The 19,057-nt window shown below is 51.0% G+C and overlaps 9 protein-coding genes across 9 annotated transcripts; 6 read left to right on the top strand and 3 right to left on the bottom strand.

Moving 5' to 3' along the window:
- Nucleotides 1-336: 336 nt before the first annotated feature.
- BJX68DRAFT_267145 (fungal specific transcription factor domain-containing protein) lies at nucleotides 337-2,510 on the top strand (the record flags this gene model as incomplete). The annotated part of the gene is made up of 4 exons (XM_071045723.1): nucleotides 337-993; nucleotides 1,070-1,319; nucleotides 1,375-1,518; nucleotides 1,576-2,510. The coding sequence occupies 4 exons, from the start codon at nucleotides 337-339 to the stop codon at nucleotides 2,508-2,510; spliced, it is 1,986 nt and encodes a 661-aa protein (XP_070898680.1).
- Nucleotides 2,511-2,962: 452 nt separating this feature from the next.
- On the top strand, nucleotides 2,963-3,768 carry BJX68DRAFT_267144 (uncharacterized protein; the record flags this gene model as incomplete). The annotated part of the gene is made up of 3 exons (XM_071045722.1): nucleotides 2,963-3,121; nucleotides 3,218-3,465; nucleotides 3,543-3,768. The coding sequence occupies 3 exons, from the start codon at nucleotides 2,963-2,965 to the stop codon at nucleotides 3,766-3,768; spliced, it is 633 nt and encodes a 210-aa protein (XP_070898679.1).
- A 2,419-nt stretch (nucleotides 3,769-6,187) lies between these two features.
- On the bottom strand, nucleotides 6,188-7,510 carry BJX68DRAFT_237835 (uncharacterized protein). The gene has a single exon (XM_071040253.1). It carries the CDS (start codon nucleotides 7,213-7,215, stop codon nucleotides 6,358-6,360), a length of 858 nt encoding a protein of 285 aa, XP_070898678.1. The 5' UTR covers nucleotides 7,216-7,510; the 3' UTR covers nucleotides 6,188-6,357.
- Nucleotides 7,511-10,210: 2,700 nt separating this feature from the next.
- BJX68DRAFT_267142 (uncharacterized protein) lies at nucleotides 10,211-11,053 on the bottom strand (the record flags this gene model as incomplete). Its single annotated transcript, XM_071045721.1, has 1 exon — nucleotides 10,211-11,053. The coding sequence occupies one exon, from the start codon at nucleotides 11,051-11,053 to the stop codon at nucleotides 10,211-10,213; it is 843 nt and encodes a 280-aa protein (XP_070898677.1).
- Nucleotides 11,054-11,790: 737 nt separating this feature from the next.
- Nucleotides 11,791-13,205, top strand: BJX68DRAFT_255481 (LysM peptidoglycan-binding domain-containing protein; the record flags this gene model as incomplete). Its single annotated transcript, XM_071043044.1, has 4 exons — nucleotides 11,791-11,936; nucleotides 12,133-12,320; nucleotides 12,403-12,699; nucleotides 12,751-13,205. 4 exons carry the CDS (start codon nucleotides 11,791-11,793, stop codon nucleotides 13,203-13,205), a joined length of 1,086 nt encoding a protein of 361 aa, XP_070898676.1.
- A 242-nt stretch (nucleotides 13,206-13,447) lies between these two features.
- On the bottom strand, nucleotides 13,448-14,183 carry BJX68DRAFT_255480 (oxidoreductase, short chain dehydrogenase/reductase family; the record flags this gene model as incomplete). The annotated part of the gene is made up of 2 exons (XM_071043043.1): nucleotides 13,448-13,962; nucleotides 13,997-14,183. The coding sequence occupies 2 exons, from the start codon at nucleotides 14,181-14,183 to the stop codon at nucleotides 13,448-13,450; spliced, it is 702 nt and encodes a 233-aa protein (XP_070898675.1).
- A 412-nt stretch (nucleotides 14,184-14,595) lies between these two features.
- Nucleotides 14,596-15,921, top strand: BJX68DRAFT_276013 (zinc-binding alcohol dehydrogenase family protein; the record flags this gene model as incomplete). Its single annotated transcript, XM_071047979.1, has 5 exons — nucleotides 14,596-14,745; nucleotides 14,799-14,821; nucleotides 14,891-15,007; nucleotides 15,085-15,650; nucleotides 15,716-15,921. Exons 1-5 carry the CDS (start codon nucleotides 14,623-14,625, stop codon nucleotides 15,919-15,921), a joined length of 1,035 nt encoding a protein of 344 aa, XP_070898674.1. The 5' UTR covers nucleotides 14,596-14,622.
- Nucleotides 15,922-16,491: 570 nt separating this feature from the next.
- Nucleotides 16,492-17,274, top strand: BJX68DRAFT_276010 (glutathione S-transferase; the record flags this gene model as incomplete). The annotated part of the gene is made up of 2 exons (XM_071047978.1): nucleotides 16,492-16,592; nucleotides 16,654-17,274. Exons 1-2 carry the CDS (start codon nucleotides 16,539-16,541, stop codon nucleotides 17,272-17,274), a joined length of 675 nt encoding a protein of 224 aa, XP_070898673.1. The 5' UTR covers nucleotides 16,492-16,538.
- A 594-nt stretch (nucleotides 17,275-17,868) lies between these two features.
- BJX68DRAFT_255477 (uncharacterized protein) lies at nucleotides 17,869-18,924 on the top strand (the record flags this gene model as incomplete). Its single annotated transcript, XM_071043042.1, has 3 exons — nucleotides 17,869-18,478; nucleotides 18,542-18,684; nucleotides 18,775-18,924. 3 exons carry the CDS (start codon nucleotides 17,869-17,871, stop codon nucleotides 18,922-18,924), a joined length of 903 nt encoding a protein of 300 aa, XP_070898672.1.
- Between the last annotated feature and the right edge of the window lie 133 nt (nucleotides 18,925-19,057).

The following is a 19,057-nucleotide window of genomic DNA, read 5'->3' as shown; positions in this document are numbered from 1 at the left end:
TACAACCCGCCTAGGCCCTCTGGTCGGGCAGCTCCATCTCCTGGTACCGAGAACGACGATCATCTCCAAAGCAAGACGCAACGGGCTGTAACAACGCTTACAGGCGTGGATCATCTACGGCCATCTGATCTTTCCAACTGTGTGGCCCAGGCGGCCGGCGTTTCTGTCCAGCGTGTGAGGGGCGGGGAGCCAAATGTCTTCTTAGAGGAATGGAGCAATCACCCTCTGGGGTCTTCAGCATCGAGTAATATCACCAATATTGCAGTTAGCACGCTATGCTCGCCACCGCTAGATAGGGCCGTCCACTGGCAACACCCCTATACCTTGCCCGCGGACATGCCAGCCAACGATGCGGCGTGCAATTTCGCCTACACAGCAGATGAGCTTTGGATGCCCTGGAACCCATTGCTAACCAGCCTTTCGCTCCCATGGTTGATGGACGGCCCCGAACTTTCTATGGAGCAACCAGTGCTCCCAGGTTTGGAGGACAATTCACCTCTTGCTGCCCATTTTCCTGGTTCTAGCCCCGCGGCGGGTTGGACAAATGAAGCCACTCACCTTGGCAGGGCACCATGTGTCCAGACTTATCTAAGTCCAGAGAATATATGTGGAGGATATACACGGCCATGCCGAAAATTTCCCGAGCCTCAAGCTGCGAGTGTCGAGATAGCCGGAACCGAGATCTATGGCCACGTCCAGGGCATCCCAGAACAAGCCTCTGAAAGCTTGCATCGCTTTTACATGTCGCAACATGTTGAGCCAACCTCTGTGGTCATCGCGCAGCGGATCCTGCACGCATTTGTCGAGCTGTACTTTGAGTACTTTAACCCACAGTTCCCCTTCCTGCATCCATCCCGCTTAGAAGATCCAGAGCTGCCCTGGATTCTGCTGCTCGCCACGGCGGCGGTCGGCAGTCAGTACTCGGAGATTCAAGGTGCGGAACAGTACAGCATGGCACTTTGTGATTTGCTTGCCCGAGCTGTAGAATCCACAGTAAGTTGCCCTGCGTGGCCCTCGCCTCTGGTCTGCGTGGGGATTGCTGATGGGCCAATTTCCACTCTACGTTCAGATGGATGCAGAGAACATAGTAACAGCACAGAGTGTCTTTCTGCTTCATATCCTGTGGATGTTCTCCGGTTCGCATCAAGACAAAATCATATTACAGCGCAAGAGAAGCATCCTCGTCACTCTCTGTTGGGAATTACTTGGCAAAGCAGACAAGCGCACGAACTCAATGCCAGTAGAGCCAGACCCTGAGGAAGAATGGCAGAACTGGCTCTCTGCAGAGAGCCGGATACGCCTTGTCACCTGTGTGAGAGGTAGGAGATCAATCTTTACCGTGTTGATCTGGGAGGAGAGCTGAAAAATAAACAGTGCTTGAGTGTCTGGGATCTATTTTCCTTGGTACCCCGCTCTTCTTTTGCCTCCGCGACTTTACACGACAACTCCCGTGTCCGGAATTATTGTGGCAGTGTCGAAATGCGCGAGACTGGAAAACACATCAAAGGACTCTGCCTGGTAGGTGTACCATGATGAATTTGTCGTACAAGATTTGCTAGCTGATTTGACCTATAGAGTACCAGGCCGACCAAAGACGTGGGCATTCAGATCAGGAATGGGCTAGACTAATGCTGGAGTGTCAGCCGTTTGCCTCAAAGGTCATCCTGCTCGAGTTGTTTATTGACGAGAGAAGTATTGCTCGTCAATTATGTTCTTCACAGCTCCTCCGATCATCATTTACCTCGCACCTAAGCACTCTGGGGCAGGGTAGCGCGCACGCAGAAGTCAACCCCGCTTTGCTCGGACTGGATATTAGCAAAAGCGAAAGCAATTATCTAGATACCGCAATCGGCCTGTTGGCGTATGTTATACCTGACGGTTGTGCAGCTGCCGCGGGAGGTCAATCAGAGACCATTTTCCATGTTCTAGCTATCCTGAGGCGCGTCCCGCTGGAGACATTACATTCGGCAACTGGATGGCAGACGAACGAGGAGCAGATGTTGGAATCGAAAACGAGACTGAAGGACTTCTTCCTTCAAAGCGGTGCTAGAGCCCGCAAATGTCTATGGCACGCCACTTGCATCTTCAAAACAACCCGCAACTGCCGCAGATTTGCGTGCTACGACGCATTGAGCCTGATGGTGGCCATTTGTTACATATACTGCTACAGTGAGCTGTGCATGGCGGCCACTCAATCGTCAGCTCAGATGCTTCCAGCTTCAGATGGAGCACCTCGAGGACAGACACGGCCATCCGTCGTGCGCCTCGATCAACTTCACGAGAAGTCAGCTATAGAGCGGTGGATTGAGAGCAGTGCCGACAGCATCGTCCACCTGACGGGAGTCGGGCTCCTCGACGGCTCCGACCAATGCGTCCGTTTTCTCCGCGATGTTGAGAAGACACTATCATCTCAAATTGCCTGGCGCGGGTTTTCCCTCGCCCTTGCTGGCAGCTTCGCTCAGCTCCGACGCGGGGAAATGCCCACCAGGAAAGACTCGAATGAGGACTAGGACCTCTACTAATTAGTCATAACCCACGACTTAAACGCAAAAGGCGATTGGTGAATTTCTTTTCTTTACGGCTTCCTAGCACGGGTCTCAAATACAAAACTATCGACGGCGATCCTGGGGAGAGTCATGACATGGGAGTCAGATCCCCTCACCAGTAGCTTAGCTCCTTTCCTCGACTAATCACAAGGGTACAACCCCACCGGCACAGCGGCGTCCCCACACCCCGCAAGATGGCTCTTCTCCATACTTTTCGGCAGTTCTTACGACCAGATTGATCGATTGAGCAAGCACAAGATGAGGCCTGTCTTTCTTGGCTTCGCCAAGTAGGTCCGTTCTGATAATTACATAGTTCCCTAGACTCAAATCTCGTACACATATAAAGTCGTGCTCATATGTGAAACCACCGCCTACCATAAGCTGAAGATAAAGCCCATTATTGGAAGTATAACGCCATGGAAAAGATACCCTCACCTTGCCCTTATGTCGAGCATCAAGAGAACACGTCGCAACTCGAGCAGCAGCCTACGGTTGATGCTGCTAGGGAGACTGAGATCAAGCTGTTTCACGGCGACGATATTATCTTGGTGCCAACTCCATCCTCTGACCCAAAGGTTGGCATTGAACCTCACTCCGCTCAAAATTCTCATGTCCTTCATTTCTGACGCCATGGCATTATAGATCCTCTCAATTATCCAACATGGAAGAAGTGGGCCATCCTGATTCTCGTCTCCGCATACACATCAACGGCTGTCCTATTATGCTCGGGCATGGGCGCCATCTTCAGCATCGTTCTCCTCTCGTACCCAGGGGAGGAAAAGCGGGCGAGTGATCTGATGACATTCCCCACGCTGTCCATGGTAATCGGCCGCCGCCCGGTCTTCCTCGCCTCAGTGGCCATCATGGTGTGTGGTCTGCGGTCTCTACGAATCTCAGAAGCCACATTGCGGGTCGAAACGTTATGTCTCTGGCTGCTGGCCAAAGCGAGTCACTAGCACCGCTGATGATCCAAGAGATACACTTCCTTCATAATAGGTCCCGGCAGCTCGGCTGGTTGCTGTTCATCCAGACCATTGGTGTCGGTGCATTTTTTATTGCCTCCCAGTATCTTGTGACGGCTTACGGCTGGAGATGGTGGTACGGCCTTTTCACCATCATAAACGGCGTCATTCTACTGCTATCTATTCCCCTCGCGGCCGAGACGGCTTATAAGCGCCCTGAATCGGATCTCTCACAGGCCATTCATCTGGTGACCATGTAGCTGGATCCTCAAATTCGTCCATGACGCTTTCGCAGCACAGGGCAGCACTCGAAGCCATGCAGGGGCGCTCATCGTCGCCATTGCCTTATTTAAAAAGTGCAACCTCTATGTCAGACATGTCTCTGGTCTAATATTCATTCTTCGTCTTTGGCAGCAGGTCGTATTAATGCTATTGCCACCGTTGGATTTTATTCATGAGTTGAGTACTACTCTATGGCATCCAGTCTCTGTAGGAACGCCACTCACATACTGCATGCGTTAGAATTCCTTTGCTGCCTTTGCTAGATTGTCAGACTGGGTCGCGGCTGTAGAGTCCTCTGGAGCACCAACTGTGAGATCTTTGGATCCGTAATTTTACTTTCTTTCTGCTCTATACTCTATCCTGTTAACTGCAGAAGACACTTTTGCTCCTGGAGCTCTATCTATTTGAGGTAGTTATTTCGGCTCGACTGCTGTAGAAGCGAGGTGTCATTATATTTAAAGGTACTTTGTTGGCCTTTATTCGCCCGTTCAGTGCGAACCAGCATCATCTTTTGAAGGCTTGAAGAATAATCATGCAGCCTAAGGGACGCATTGTCGCTTGAAGCTATTGTGAAGGACGTTGCTATTCCCTGTATTGTGCCCGTATGTGCCGCACTTAAGATTTTATTTACCCGATATATCGCCCTGCGAGTAGTGGTATTCGAGTAGATAAAATCTGCGTGGATTCGGGCATTCATTTTGAGACGTGAGGGACCCGAGCACGCAGCGTTCTCCCGCCGGTTACCCCACCGGGTAAAAACGCCACAGGGACGAGTAAGTTACTGTGGCACTCTAGTGGACGGCATTTTCTATCCGCCGCTGAATGTATGAATAGTACAGTTAAGATAAAATATAAAAAGGCATGCGGACAGATGTCTCACGGTTGACTTCATTGCCGAGGTTACTTTTGGCCAATCTTTCTGCCTCTTCGACCAGGTTGCAACCAACGACTTCCATGTGCCCGCCCACATTGGAAGCACTGGATGTGGCAGCGGGCTCGATCTGGGATCTTATGTACAGGCCAGGCTTTCGAACATTAGCCCCCCTCATTCCTATCGACATTGCATCCCAGCTAAGCAAGCCACCCGCCCATTTCAAACAACTTTAATGGTAGTAACCCCTCCACCCATCTTCAGCGGCATCAGAGAGATTGACAAGTCCAGACCGTAAATCGAGCCGTCGAGCTATTCAGATCAGTGCAGGCTTCTGGAAGCCACTTGAAACGGCTGGTTGTGTTTGAGAGATTGGCCGACCTCAAGAACCGCGAGCTGATTGCCGAACGAGCCTTTAATCATCCTCCGCCCATGACATGCTACAGATATGTGTTACGTATCCCGTTGACGATAGGCTCGGATGATGATGTACGAGATCATCTAAAAGCCATCCGGTAAAGTACCAGCTGGATTCAAATATGGTAAGTACCGCAGACTCTTCACTTACTCTCCATCCTCGGTCTCTTCCGACTCAAATCTCTCATCCATAGATTGGTTCCCTTTGGCAATTCCATTCATGTATTCTAGATACCGAGCACCGGGCCGTAGGCCAATAATCATCGGCGACTACGCGTCTCTCTGTCATTGGGTAACGAATGCTCCAGGTCCAGCGATGATTCATCATGGGGCAGGCCGTATACGAAGCGTAGACTCAAAGGATTCTGACCATCATGTGCGGAATATCACGAGGGGATGGGTTCGGGTAAGGGTTTGAGGCAATTTTGACGTTCGGACGGGCAGCTCGACAGGGAATCACGAATTGGGACGGAATGTGACAAGGCCGGGTGCCCGGGGTCCTAAGAGCCAATACAGCGGAAGGTCCCTTTGAAGCCCAATTTGCCAAGGAAAGGAGGCCGGCTGGGGGGCGTGAGCGGACCCCAGAGCCCAGCACCAGGGGTTTAGCACTGAAAGATACAATGAGCAAGTGTGCGACCATTATCCAGAGTACCTTGCCAGGATACAGTGGGAATGGTAGCAAACGTCCCCTTCAAGAACGCTAAGCCGGGAAAGCCGACGAGGTTTGAAGTCCATCCAAGTGCGTTAGTGCCGGGGGTGGTTCCTTCCGTTCCTCTGATCCAGGCCGACGCCACCGGTGGAGGGCCAATTGGCCAATTAGCCAGATGCCCACGTCAAATCGAGGGACTGGACTTCTCTCAAGTAACTGCTCAATGCTTCTGCCTGGCTCTTCTTGCATGATATGCCCCTTGTTCAACACCGTCCCCTAAGCGAGCCTCTCGCGACTAAGGGGAGCAATTTCCATATCCAGTGCCTCCTACTAGCAAATCTGATTATCCTATCGCACAGGACTAACGACGCGATCCTAGTGCTTTGGCTCCTACTTGAAGGATCATCGCTACTACTAGTAGAAGTATGTCGGAATGGAAGCCGCGTGTGGGAATGGTCGATAGATCCGCAGAGTGCGGCTTGCTACAGCAATGGGTTCTCATTGATCGTACAGTGAACAGCGTTGTTCTGACAGAGCAGGCTAGGGGTGATACTTAGGTACACGATGGAGAACAAATAAGACGAGACGGAGGTGGACTGAAGCGAGGCGAGGGAATGAAACCGAGCAACATCATATCAGTGACCAGGGTCGCATAGCAAGAAACGCAGAGGCACCGGCAGTAGCCAAGAGACCAGATAGAGCAAGAATTATGGGGCGCTGGGCGGTACTTGCGTCGTCCTTCGGACAAACCAAGTCATCAGGATGGTTTGGGTCAAGGCACTGGAGCGCAGTCAGATCCGCGGAAACACTGGCCGCCATTTCCGAAGACAGGGAGACCCCACAGGGGTTCACCGTATGGGCTGGGGTGGTTGTGGTAGAGTTGGTGGTGACGGCACATGTGTTGCGGCCGCCCCAGTTGTAGCTGCTTGACGAGCTCATTGTTTCGCCGGTTACATTGATGGCGACAGCGTTGAGATCCCCGAGACACGAGGTGTTTCCGGTTGCCGCGACAAGGTCCACCATTCTGTCGGGGGAGCCGGTCGAGTTTGCAATGGTGAACATCCTTGACCAGCTGAAGCTGTTCTGGGAGAGCGCTTCGGAACTCAAGCCACTGGCGAGACCTTCTGGGTTGCAGCTCTGCCAGGTGACCCTCCAGCTCAACCACCAGCGACCAGGCTTCGAACCGTCGTACCAACGGTATGATAGATATGGGTCGGCGCTTGACCAGTTTGCGTATGCCAAGTCGTGGGAAACCGAACGTCTTGGCCAGCTATCGTCGAAGTCGTCCCAATTCGTGACGATGTAGGAGACCTGCGGGTTGAGGAGTTCAGCCTTCTTTGAATTTTGGAAAGCAAACATTATAGGGAAATCCTTGGTGGGCGCATATGTGTCGTTGCGTGGGAAGACGAGGTCCACCTCCACCACGCTCACTGCGCTCACGACCCCCATGCAAGCAGCGAACAGCGAGGTCACTGCGGAGAGGCGCATCCTGATGCCAAGACACGATATTTCAAATTGTGTGGGAGGTCGGGGCGGGCAGCGCAAGAGCCAACTGAGACTTGTTGGGTTCTGTTTTACAAGGAAGCGAGAGAGCCAAATCACCTGGCAGGTGAAGGAAGGATTTGTAGTAAGGAGGAGAACAAAATAGGGGTATTACTCCCCAGACTAGCCGATACTGTGCCTGACAGAAGAGCTGATCTCCCGCACCAGCCTTACAGGGCCACGGGGTTCTCCGGGCTGGACTTGGAACGGGTCTCCATGTCAGCTGCTTGGCCTCTGTGCTTTTCACCGTCTTAAATCTCGAGAAGGCAGCCGCTAAAGGGAGCGCCTGCGCCGCAATTTCCACCCCAAGGGAGGCCTTGGCAGCGACTGTGGAAGCGAGTCGCCCACCAATTATAATGGTTGCCAAGATTACTTGCCAAGATCGCCCAAGAAAAGGACCAGACCAGACTGCCAGAGGCGCCAATGCTGCGGCACTGATTGGCGAACCTTCATTTCATGTGGTGAGACGCAGCGCACCGTTACATCGCATTAGGGCCCCTTCTCGCTAGAGCTCCGTCGATCAATCACGAGAGCGAGTCCCGCAGGCCAATATGCTAGGGTAGTCTCTGCGCCTGGATGAGACCCTGGTTCCTGCGCCAGGAGAGCAAAGCTTCCACTTAACCTTCCTTCCTACATCACGTTGCCCACCTCTTATCCCCAACCTCGCTTGCCGAGGAGCGGAAGCGAAATAAGGAAGCCTGAGGTGTTGGCTGGCCCGTGTTCAATTGCGGGAGACCACCCCGGTAGCCCTCACGATCGTATGGCGCTGGCCACAGCATTATATTACATTTGGCTTCATCAAACGAGCAGCCGGTGTTGCACTAAGGTCCGCATTACGCCTCGGTTAGGTGCAAGTCCCAGCCAAGATTCGAGGCCCTTAAAGCGGATGCTACCACCCCTAATAATCCGGACTAGCAATAAGCAAGACCGAATGTAAGACTCTAAGTGAAGACCTATAAGGGATTGGTCGAGTTCCCTAATAGATTACATTCGATGTTCCCAGATAGGCGCACCCGGCCGCCCAGGGGCTTCCCATGCGCAACATGCATAAGAATATATCCACTTCGCAAGCGAGTTATTTATACGGCACGGGAACATCGCTAGTATTATGGCACTGAGCTAAATTGTCCTGGCTTCAAGTACTCTACTAAAAGTACCAGGGGACGAGATGAGGTGCAGCACGCTTAGTGCGATGAGTAATAGGTCAATCTGTATGCCGGCCGAATAAAGAACTGTTCAATACTGGTGACTGACTCCTATATAAACATTGGTAGACCAGAGCTACCTGATGACCATCCTTCATTTCCCCAACTTTACAAGCGGTATACCACTATTTCTTGCTTAACCACCATATTGTCGCTGACGTTGATTGGCCCCACAGATTCCATTCTCCATTGTCAGTCATGCAGCTAACCAATCTGCTTGCCGCTGGGCTCGTCCCTGGACTTGCATCGGCCCTATCCCGCCGCGCCGTTGACTGCCTCTTTGCTATCACCCCCGGCAGCGGTGCTACATGCGAGAGCTTTGGAGGTTCCTGGGGACTGTCTGTCAGCGAACTACAGGAACTGAACCCCGGCATCACCTGCCCCGATCTAGGTAATAACTGACATTGGTGTAACGGGGTCAATACATCGCCTTACAGTGCCTAGTGGGAACAGTACCGGGATGACTCCATAAAATGAGGGGCAGATTACAGTTCCACAGGAGGTGCGGTCCGTATGCAGACGAACTGCTACCCTGCGCCGTGACTGACAAGCTAAGCGAAAATTGAGTGGCGAACTCTTGTGTGATCCGTGTCGTTAGCCGCATGGACCGGTTGTTATTCCTACAGGGGAAGCCGGCTGAGGCTGCGGCCAAAGTCGTTCTATCGCCACACCGAGAGCATGGCATCGTGTGAAAAAAATGTACTCTACCTATCCCAATATGGTGGACGTGCCTGCAGTCTGAAAGTTCGCCACAACCAGAGGGGCATGATTGGGAGAAGGGTGAGGCACACAATTGAAGCAAATGAGGGGTGGTTCGAAGAGGCTACAAAGAGCGGGTTGGCGGCACACCTGAGTTCCCTGTCTTTAGGAAGGAGTGTCATAAAATAACATTAGCGGCAAGGTGCTAATCACCCATATGTCAACAAGGAAGGAGGAAGTAGGATTCGTAACCGCCCAGATGGGCGGCGTGCGGGCTGTCCTAGTCAGACAGCCCAACAAACGCCGTAGGCGTATTTACGCATGGAGTATGGTGTGAAAAGACGGAGATTTGAAGACTCCCCGGTCTGCAAGATTAGCACGCAAAGGGACAATGTACAAGACGGCTCTGTCCGATCCGGCTTTTAGCGTCCGCGGTACTGGTGAACTAGCGGTTCTAGAGCCTGGTCAGCACCTTCAGCCAGGGTCCTGGGCCGCAGTCCCCCTCGCGCATTCCCAACAAATGGCCAGGGCCAGGCGGCGTAGCGTCAACGTGACGGCCAGACCTCGACACGGCCATGGCCTAGGCACGACATAACCCACTCGTGCGCCTCTAGCATGATTTAAGCGACCAGCAAGCGCTCAACATCATGTTCAGGGATTGGCTCCTTTGGTATAGTCTTGTACTGGTCCTCGGGGTCGCCGTACCGAGTATCGGCCACGTAGTGCATGGCGGTGTAATATGAAATCCTCTCTAAGCGAACGCGGTTTAGACCGGTATGGCTAGAAAACAGCGTATACGATTCTCACACACTTTTCGAACGGCCTTTGCTTTTATGGCGCAGTACTTTTGACCATCACGCAGCAATCGAGCCCATTCCTTCTGCATGCGGGCAATGGGTTGTGGCTAGTGAGGGAATTCGTGCATTCCAGGGGCTGATAATGGAGCTAGATATGTACACAACATCCAACGGACGAACTCCACAAAGAGAGTCACGGGCGTATGAAATAGCAAATTCAAGAAAGAAAAAAAAAAGAAGCTACCATGATTGCACAAGGGTGAAGGCAAATGCTCCACATATAGCGAGCATTCCCGATAATGCAAGAATAATCAGCTGCTGGGCCGCACTCTCGCCGTCTGCAGGGCAATTAACCCAAGCAGGAGGCCTGGCCTCATTGCACTTCTGCGCAGTAAAATTAGCGGAGATGCTTGCGGCCATCTCGGGAGAAATTGAGACCCCGCAGGGATTGGGCGTGTGAACTGGGGTGGCGGTGGTCGAATTTGTGGTAACCACACATGTGTCGCGGCCGGCCCAGTTCATTGATGGGATAGTTTGCATTGTTGTATCAGTTACGTTGATGACAACAGCATTCGAATCCGCTGGGCAGCTATTATCCGCCGTGGCAGCAACGAGATCGATTTCTTTGTTAGGGGTAGATGTCGAGTTCGTGATGGTGAAGATTCTGGTCGACTTATAGGAGTTGTACTTGAGCGCATCAGATAGATACTCTGCTCCGACGTTGCAGGTCTGGTATTCCAGTTCCCAGGCCAGGAACCAGCGACCGGGCTGTAAGCCACTGAAGAATCGGTATGTAAGGTAGGGGTCACTGGTGGAAACATTTTCGCGCTCGAGATGGACATATGCTGTAAGGGGAACAAGGTTGTCGCTACGGTTGTCCGCTTTCAGAATTCGGTAGGTGAGAGCTGGGTTGAGTAATTGAGCCTTGTCGGAATTCTGGATAGCAAACACGATAGGAAACACCTGGGCGGGTGCATATGTCTCGTTGCGCGGGAAGACCAAGTCCACCTCGACCACACTGATAGCATTCACGATAATCACCATGGACGCGGCAAGCAGCCAGCTCACCTGTGAAAACTGCATTCTCATGCCAAGAAAAATGATTCTAAAAACTTATTAGGAGAGACAGGGTGGCAGGCCGAGGTTGGCAACAGGTCGCCAAACGAGCGTGTGGAAAAGAGAGGTTGTTTTCTTTGGGGGTTTTTTTATGTTAGCAATTGCCCGGGGCAGGTGAGTAAGGGATTTATAGTGGGAGTGTGAGAGAAAATAGGGGTCCTGCTCTAGAGGCTAAGCTAAGCTATGCCAAGAGAAGCTGATCTCCCGAATCCTACGGTCCGCGGAGTCTCGCTGTGGGATTAACGAGGCCCCGGCGCAATTCCTGTTTGTTTGTTCTGGTCAGTTCCTCGGCAGGCGTAGTACGAACCGACCAAGTGGCCAGAGAAACTTCTTGAAAGGGACCGTCTTTGGGAGCAGAGGAGGGCTTGGCAGATTTTATGGTCCTAAGCGAGTACATGATACAGTATCGAAACGTCGCTGGTAAGATTTTAAGGGCCGGACGTCTTAGTGGTTCAAGTATGCCAAAAGAACGGGAGAATTAGATGAGGCACGGTGGGCGCGATGGCAGTGTAATCATACTATCGGCCGAGGGAGAGACTATGTGAGATCTAGGATGACTATATAAACTTTGAGACAAGTTCAAGTTACTCGGCCACTATTCACCCATTCATTTGAATCTGAGAGCCGTATGCAATGGTTGTTAACTCGGCCACCATACATTCGCTGACGTTTGTCGTTTCTACAGATAAAACCATTCGTCATTAATGAGAATGCACTTGATTCACCTTCTTGTCGCTTGGCTTGTCCCAGGGCTTGGATTTGCCCTATCCCGCCGCGCCGTTGACTGTCTGTTTGCCACAACGCCTGGTAATGGTGCTACATGCGAGAGCTTTGCAAGTTCCTGGGGACTGTCTGTCACCGAGTTGCAGGAATTGAACCCCGGAATTACCTGTCCCAATCTAGATCCAAGCGGTTCATTCTGCGTCATCGGCAGTGTCATTGAAGATCCCCCCGGCACCACGCTTACGACGACGACCTCCACCGCAACATCCACCAGGACAACTACAACTACAACCACCACGAACGACAACCACCACTACCCGAAGTACGACCACTACCACACAGCCTCCAACCACAACCAATCCCACAGGCCCGACCCCTACCATGCCTGGTATTGCAGACAACTGCGACGGGTTCTATAAGATCTCATCCGGCAATCAGTGTAGCTCCATTGCCCAGAAGCATGGAGTTACCATTGCTCAGCTCCGGAGCTGGAATAGCGAAATAAACGCTGGTATGCCCCCTTTCCAAGCTCCACCATCTGCCTCATACCACCAAAGTCGCATATCAGCTCTAACCACCCTATGCGGCAACAGAGTGCTCCAACCTCTGGCTTGACTACTACATCTGCGTCCATGTTCCTGGCGTAGCCACAAGTACCTCTACAACGATAACAACAACTACCACTGCACCAGGGACCGGTCCTACTCCTCAACAATCTGGTATCATCTCAAGCTGCAACAAATACCATCTTGTTGAATCAGGCGATGGCTGTGCATCTATTGCCAGCACCTATGGTATCTCGCTGTCAAACTTTTATAACTGGAATCCTGCAATCGGGTCATCGTGCGGCTCGCTCTGGCTTGGATACTACGTTTGCGTTGGGAGTTCGAGTAAGTTAGGCCCTGTTCTAGGAGTACTATATTTTAAAACGTTCTTTGTAGCCTCGCAGCCAACCACGACCACGGCCACAAGAACCACAACCACCGCGACCACCACAACAGCACCAGGGCCCTCCCCTACCCAATCCGGACTCGTCAAGACGTGTACAAGCTTATATAAAGCGGCAGCGGGTGACACATGCGATATTATCGCGAAGCAGAAATACCCTTATATTAACTCAATACCTCTATTTGTCCGATGGAATCCAGCTGTTGGTGATAGCTGCACAAACCTACTGAGTGGGTACTACTACTGCGTGGCAACAGAGTTACATCAACCAATGCCGGGTATTATTAATACCTGTAAAAGGTACTATCAAGTCAAGGCTGCTGATACCTGCTTCTCGATTCAGCAGAAATACGGCATCTCCGCGGCACAGTTTAATCGCTGGAATCCCACGGTGGGAAGCTCGTGCACGAGCTTGTGGCAGGGCTACTTTGTGTGTATTGGTGTTTGAGATGGCTGTGATGTTGGGTTTTTTGGAGGGCTTTAATCAGTTGTGGATGGGTGATATAATAGCCACTCATGTGTATGTACCTGTTGATCATCAATTCAGGGTCCTCATTTGACATGACTCGGGCATAGTAGTATAATAGTGCATAGACTAGGTACAGAGTAGGCGGGCTCGAGGAATATGCCCTAGAAATGGAGATAAAGATATACGTAATTTCTAGATACAGGTAGAAAGTGGCTTCACAACTACAGTAACAAGGATCCGCCATTAGTACTGACACAGCTTCCTGTAGCATTGGTATCCTTCATCAGGTAGACATAAGCCTCCGCGACCTCCTCTGGGCTGCCGACCTTGCCAAGCGTAGTCTGATTATTCACTTCCTCGGGTGGCCCGTTACTCCCCCACAGCGGCGTTGCCACCACCCCAGGGCTGACGAGGTTGACCCTGAGCGGCTTGAGATCCAATGCCAGGGTGCGGGTAATCCCATGCAGCCCAGTCAAATACCCAGCAACCAATGCCCAGCCGGGAAAGGGCTTCTGGGAGCCAGCGCCGGTGGTGAGTGTGATAGAGGACGTATAGCCGGGCTTCATGAATCGTGGTGCGAGTTTCGCAATCAACAGCGGCACAGCGAAACGGATATGCCCAGCCCTCTGTATCAGACCCAAATTGATGCTGTCCAATGGTTTGACAGCGAGACTGTCTCCAGCAGTGAAAACAATATGGTCGATAGGGGCCACCGCACTCAGAAGTCGCTCAAGGTCTTTTTCGACTTCACTGGCGGATAGGTCGCATACATGGCCGGAGATCGGAGCGCCGTTGCGCTTTTCCTTCCAAGGCTTGGACACTCGCGTTGACTTTGGACTCATTGGAGGAGGCAATGTGAACTACGCCGCCTTCTGTAAGGCACTTCTCTGCCACGGCATAGCCAATTCCAGAGCTGCCGCCGAAGATAAGGATTGTTGAGCTGTGAATAGGAGGCATAATCAATGGAGACAGACAACCAGGGTAATGTAATCTGGGAAGGCGAGGGAATGAATCACAAAGGAGACACTTGGGGAAGCTTCTTTATACCGCACGTTCTCACGCAGTTGGAAAATTATTTAGCCGTGAAATCGAATTATAAATCTACGCATAGAGAAATCCACTGATGTCATGGACATGTGGAGCTGAGGTCGAGATCTTTCCTAGTTCGCCGGAATTAAGTTCGGAAGTCCGAGAGTATTTCTCTTTCAAACACCTAAAATTAGTTCAGCTTACTGTTCGCGACACCATCGATTACAAAGTCATGATACCCTAGCCCTCCTTTAGGTCGTTCGCGTGTGATGCAAGGTGTATTTAAACCTTGGCCCAGGCTCTTCTTTCTTGTTTGCTCCTCACCATCTTTGCTATTTCAATTTCATCAAGCTTAATCAACTCTCTGATGATGGAAAATCTATCTGCTTGGATTACTCAAGCCGCGGCTTATCCATTTGTTGTAAAAGATGGACCGAAGCCGCAACCCGCCGAGGGACAAGTGGTTATCAGAAATGTTGCTGTTGCTATAGTAAGTCTGTATCTACCATTATTGTCAAAGTGCTACTAACCTAATCTTGCAAGAATCCGGTTGACTGGAAAATTCAGTATGTCTTCTTGCCCCCCTTCTTCTTTGACTAAAAACCACCCTCCGTTTGCTAATAGCCACAAAATAGGACTCACGGCAGGTACCTCAATACGTACCCATTTATCTTGGGCGAGGATTCCGCAGGAATCATCGAGGAAGTGGGGAGTGGAGTGACTAAATTCAAGAAGGGCCAGCGGGTCATTGCGTGAGTTTATGACGGAGACGCTCCATCTTCTGAGTATTGTTCCCTCCAAAAGATCCTTGGACTAACCAGGTTACTAGTCACTGCAATGCTCTCATGACCCAGGATCACGCCAACGCCGCCTTCCAACTGTACACAGTCGTCACGGAACAGCTTGTGGCGGAAGTTCCTTTCTCGCTCGAACTAGAGCACGCGGTCGTTCTCCCACTGGCTGTATCAACCGCATGTGCCGGACTCTATAGAAAGGACTACCTGAACCTCCCTCTGCCTTCGCTTACAGCGGGTAAGCAAGACAAATCTGGACAAAGTATCCTGATCTGGGGCGGCGCTTCCTCTGTAGGCGCAACGGCAATCCAGCTAGCTGCTGCCTCGGGTGCAACTGTTATTACTACTGCATCCCCCGCGAACCATGACCTAGTTAAATCCCTGGGTGCAAATATTGTCTTTGACTATCGGTCCCCATCCGTCGTCGAAGAAATCGCGAAGGCGATCACCAACACCGAATTCGTGGGAGTTTACGACGCTATCAGTGAGGAGATGAGCTTCACACCTATTTCTGCACTTGCAGATCTGCTAAATAGGCCTATCGAGGTTGCAAGCGTCCTGCCTTGCGAGAAGCAGACTCCACTTTTTGCTCCGAAATACGGTTGGTCCACCCCGAACTTCAGATGACCTTTTGCATGCCCTTTACTGATATTAGAAAATTTACAGTGATTGCTTACTCTATTATTCAAGATCCGCACAAGGACGTCGGCGACTGGATTTGGGGCGAGTTCTTGCCGAAAGCACTGGCCAGCGGGCAGTTTCAAGCAAAGCCGGACTCCTATATAGTGGGTAACGGAGTTAAGGACATTCAATACGCCCTCGATGTGCAGAAGAAAGGGGTTTCGGCAAAGAAGGTGGTTGTCACTCTGTGATTTCTAATGTCGTCAATACTTTCCTTGGCAGAGAAAGTAAGCAATAATTGGAATTAGAAGGACCGTCCAAAATTGTCTCATGGATTTACGGATTAATATCCCAGTATGATGGTTTTCTGTAGCGTATCTGTTACGTCTGATTCCGCCACCTTGGTGCAAGGCTCAAGCGGGGTTAACGTTCCAATGGCACCGGTGGATGCGAGATCTGAGGCCCGCTATGATGGTAACCTACGATTGGCAGGATGCGCCTCTAGCTTTTGCGCTAATGCAAGTCACTGACATGGGCCCACCGCATTGGTGATCGTCGCTTTTCGGTGTGTTTCTGGATAGAAATAAACCTACATCTGGACGACTACACAATCGTCGCAAAGTAGACGCCACGCTGCATATCCGGTGAATAAAGAATGGACACCGAACAATGGACTACGTTACAAATCAACATTGTCGGCGAAAACTTCCAGAATGGATACCCACATTATTCAGCAGGTCAGAAATTCTCGGTCAGTCGCTATAAGAACAACCATGGCAGAGCAGAAGGATAGGAGTTCTCGAAAAGCCAAAAGTATCACTCATCGGAATATATCTAATAGTCCCTTTATACGGCAGAATCTGGCAACATGGGCTCGATAGGAACAATCTATACCTACCCATACAATCCCCGGGTGATGAAGGTACTAAAGCCCTCTGCTGCCTCTACAACCTTTCGATGTTCTCACTGATCAGTTATAACAGGTCCAAGCAGCCGCAGCCCTAAACGGCCGCACGGTGAGCATCGACCCCAACTTCATCATGACCGAAACCAACCGATCCCCCGAATTCCTACACGATTTCCCGCTCGGCAAAGTCCCAGCCTTCAGGAGCGTCACTGGAATCAAACTCTTCGAATCCGACGCCATCGCCCAATACGCCGCCGAAATGGGTCCCATGAGCACTCAGCTTCTCGGCTCCAGTGCAGACGAGCGCGCTCTAATCCGCCAATGGATTGGATTCGCCGGCCACGAGCTCTTCGAGCCATTGCAGAGTATGGTTCTCTGGCGGTACGGGATGGGCCCGTATGATGAAGGTGTTGATGCAACTTCGCTGCGCCGGCTTGAAGTCTCGCTTGATGTTTTGGAGCGCCACCTCCGTGGCCGGGAATACTTGGTGTCGAGCCTCCTGAGTCTGGCAGACCTTTCCGTTGCAGCTGCCATGGTTTGGGGGTTCGGACAGGTTGTGGATAAGGAGATGCGTGGGAGATATCCTCTCACTGTGCAATGGTACCTCCGTGTTATCGGACAGGATAAGGTGAAGCAGGTCTTTGGGGAGCCGAAAATGATCGAGGTGCGCGTTTTTGCGCCAGGAGGGAGCGCGTAGTTGCCACTGTAATTACCAGGGATATTTTTGTTTGTGGACGAAAACTATTCGAATGTACTATAAAATAGTCTCTCACAGGATTGGTGGTTGTAGAAACTCTCGTGCATTCGTGAGATTAGGCTAAAATGTCATCAATTTAGTTCAGTCACTGTTGAGAAGACTACCAAAGACTATGTGGTAAAGAGCGTAAGTGCCGAGCAGGTCAGGCAACGCAAATACCCCACCAAGAACGTACGGAGTCATGGAAAGATTTCAGATTAGTAATTGTTCAGATTAGTACAACATTGCAGCGGAGTAGTGGATTGTTGCAGATCTAGGGGAGGTGAGAATGGCTCCATACTTCTCGATATGGAAACCATTTATATCCGACCATTGATTCGGCTGAATTCTTTACGTTATTGGAACCATGTATGATGATTATAAATCCAGCTAGATAGGAATATTCCACTACATGCCACTTGCCGCCCGGTTTAGGGGATATGCTCAGCTATAAGAACCCCAACTTGAGAGGTATGGGGTCGCATCTTTCTGAATACTCATACTTCCGCTGCTCTTTCGTTTTTGTCCCTGCGCCCCTCGTTTACATCTCACATTATGTCAACAACAGTAGCAATCGCTGGGCTCACCGGCAAATTTGCCCAGTGTATAGCCAGTGCACTGAAGACCTATCCTAACGTGTCGATTCGCGGCTTTTGTCGGAGCCCAGAGAAGCTACCTGAATCACTGCGGTCTGAGGACAGCGTTGAAATCGTCAGAGGCGAATTCGACGACGAAATTGCCGCTCTTGAATTCGTGCGAGGCGCAGACGTAGTGATCTGTTGTTACTTTGGCAGTCTGGATGTGATGATCATGGGACAGAAGATTCTGATAGATGCCTGCGAAAAGGCAGGCGTCCCACGCTATATCGCCAGTGACTTTGCGGTGGACTATACCCAGATCCCCTCTAGTGCCCTTTTCCCGAAAGAGTCAGCTCGAATCATCAAGGAATATATCTCTTCCAAGGATGTTGCGGGGGTACATATCCTCACTGGTGCTTTGATTGAGACCTTCTGGAGTGAACTCTTTGGGTGCTGGGACGCTACAGCCCGGTGCCTGTCCTTCTGGGGTACAGGCGATGAGATGTGGGACTTGACAAGCTACGAAACAGCAGCAGCCTACACGGCGGCTGTAGCCCTCGACCGAACTGCGGTGGGGGTGATGCGGTGTGAGTTTGGAACATCCATATTGCCCTGAATAAAGATATTGCCTATACTGACCGTTATGCTAGTCCGAGGTGACCGAAAAAGTATTCGAGAAATGAAAGAGCTTTTCGAAGAAGTATATCATATTCCACTTCGCATTGAACAAATGGGAACTGTCGAAGAGCTCTACAAACAGGTCCAGGCGGCTTTCAAGGAGAATCCAAGTGATGTCATGAGCTGGGCGCCAAAGTAGGTTTCGTAATGGACTACAATTGGATTGATGCTGATACAATTTACTTCCAGGTGCTTTGCCTACTAGTGTATTCAACCTCAAGTGCATCTAGGTGATAAGCTGGATAATTACCGGTATTCGAACATCAGCCCTATTGATCTTAGAGAGTTCTACCTTAAACATCCGGTGCAGGAAATTCATCGTGCGGATGAAAAACTGGGATATCGCAGCACATGATGGGCAGATCTTGAGGATATATGTAGTGGTGTCTGCGGCTGAAGATATGAGGCTTCTGGATATTATCCGCGAATGAACCTAATATTAAAATAGTAAATACCAATCTGTAGTAAGAGTTGGATTATTCGGCTTG

Source organism: Aspergillus pseudodeflectus (assembly GCF_044049435.1).
Source record: "Aspergillus pseudodeflectus strain CBS 756.74 chromosome Unknown BJX68scaffold_23, whole genome shotgun sequence".
NCBI classification, from domain to species: domain Eukaryota; kingdom Fungi; phylum Ascomycota; class Eurotiomycetes; order Eurotiales; family Aspergillaceae; genus Aspergillus; species Aspergillus pseudodeflectus.
This window is presented reverse-complemented; position numbering and strand designations above follow the sequence as displayed.

Bases quoted from the DNA above. Each gene is read 5' to 3' on its own strand.
- BJX68DRAFT_237835 (XM_071040253.1), bottom strand. From the start codon at position 7,215: ATGCGCCTCTCCGCAGTGACCTCGCTGTTCGCTGCTTGCATGGGGGTC.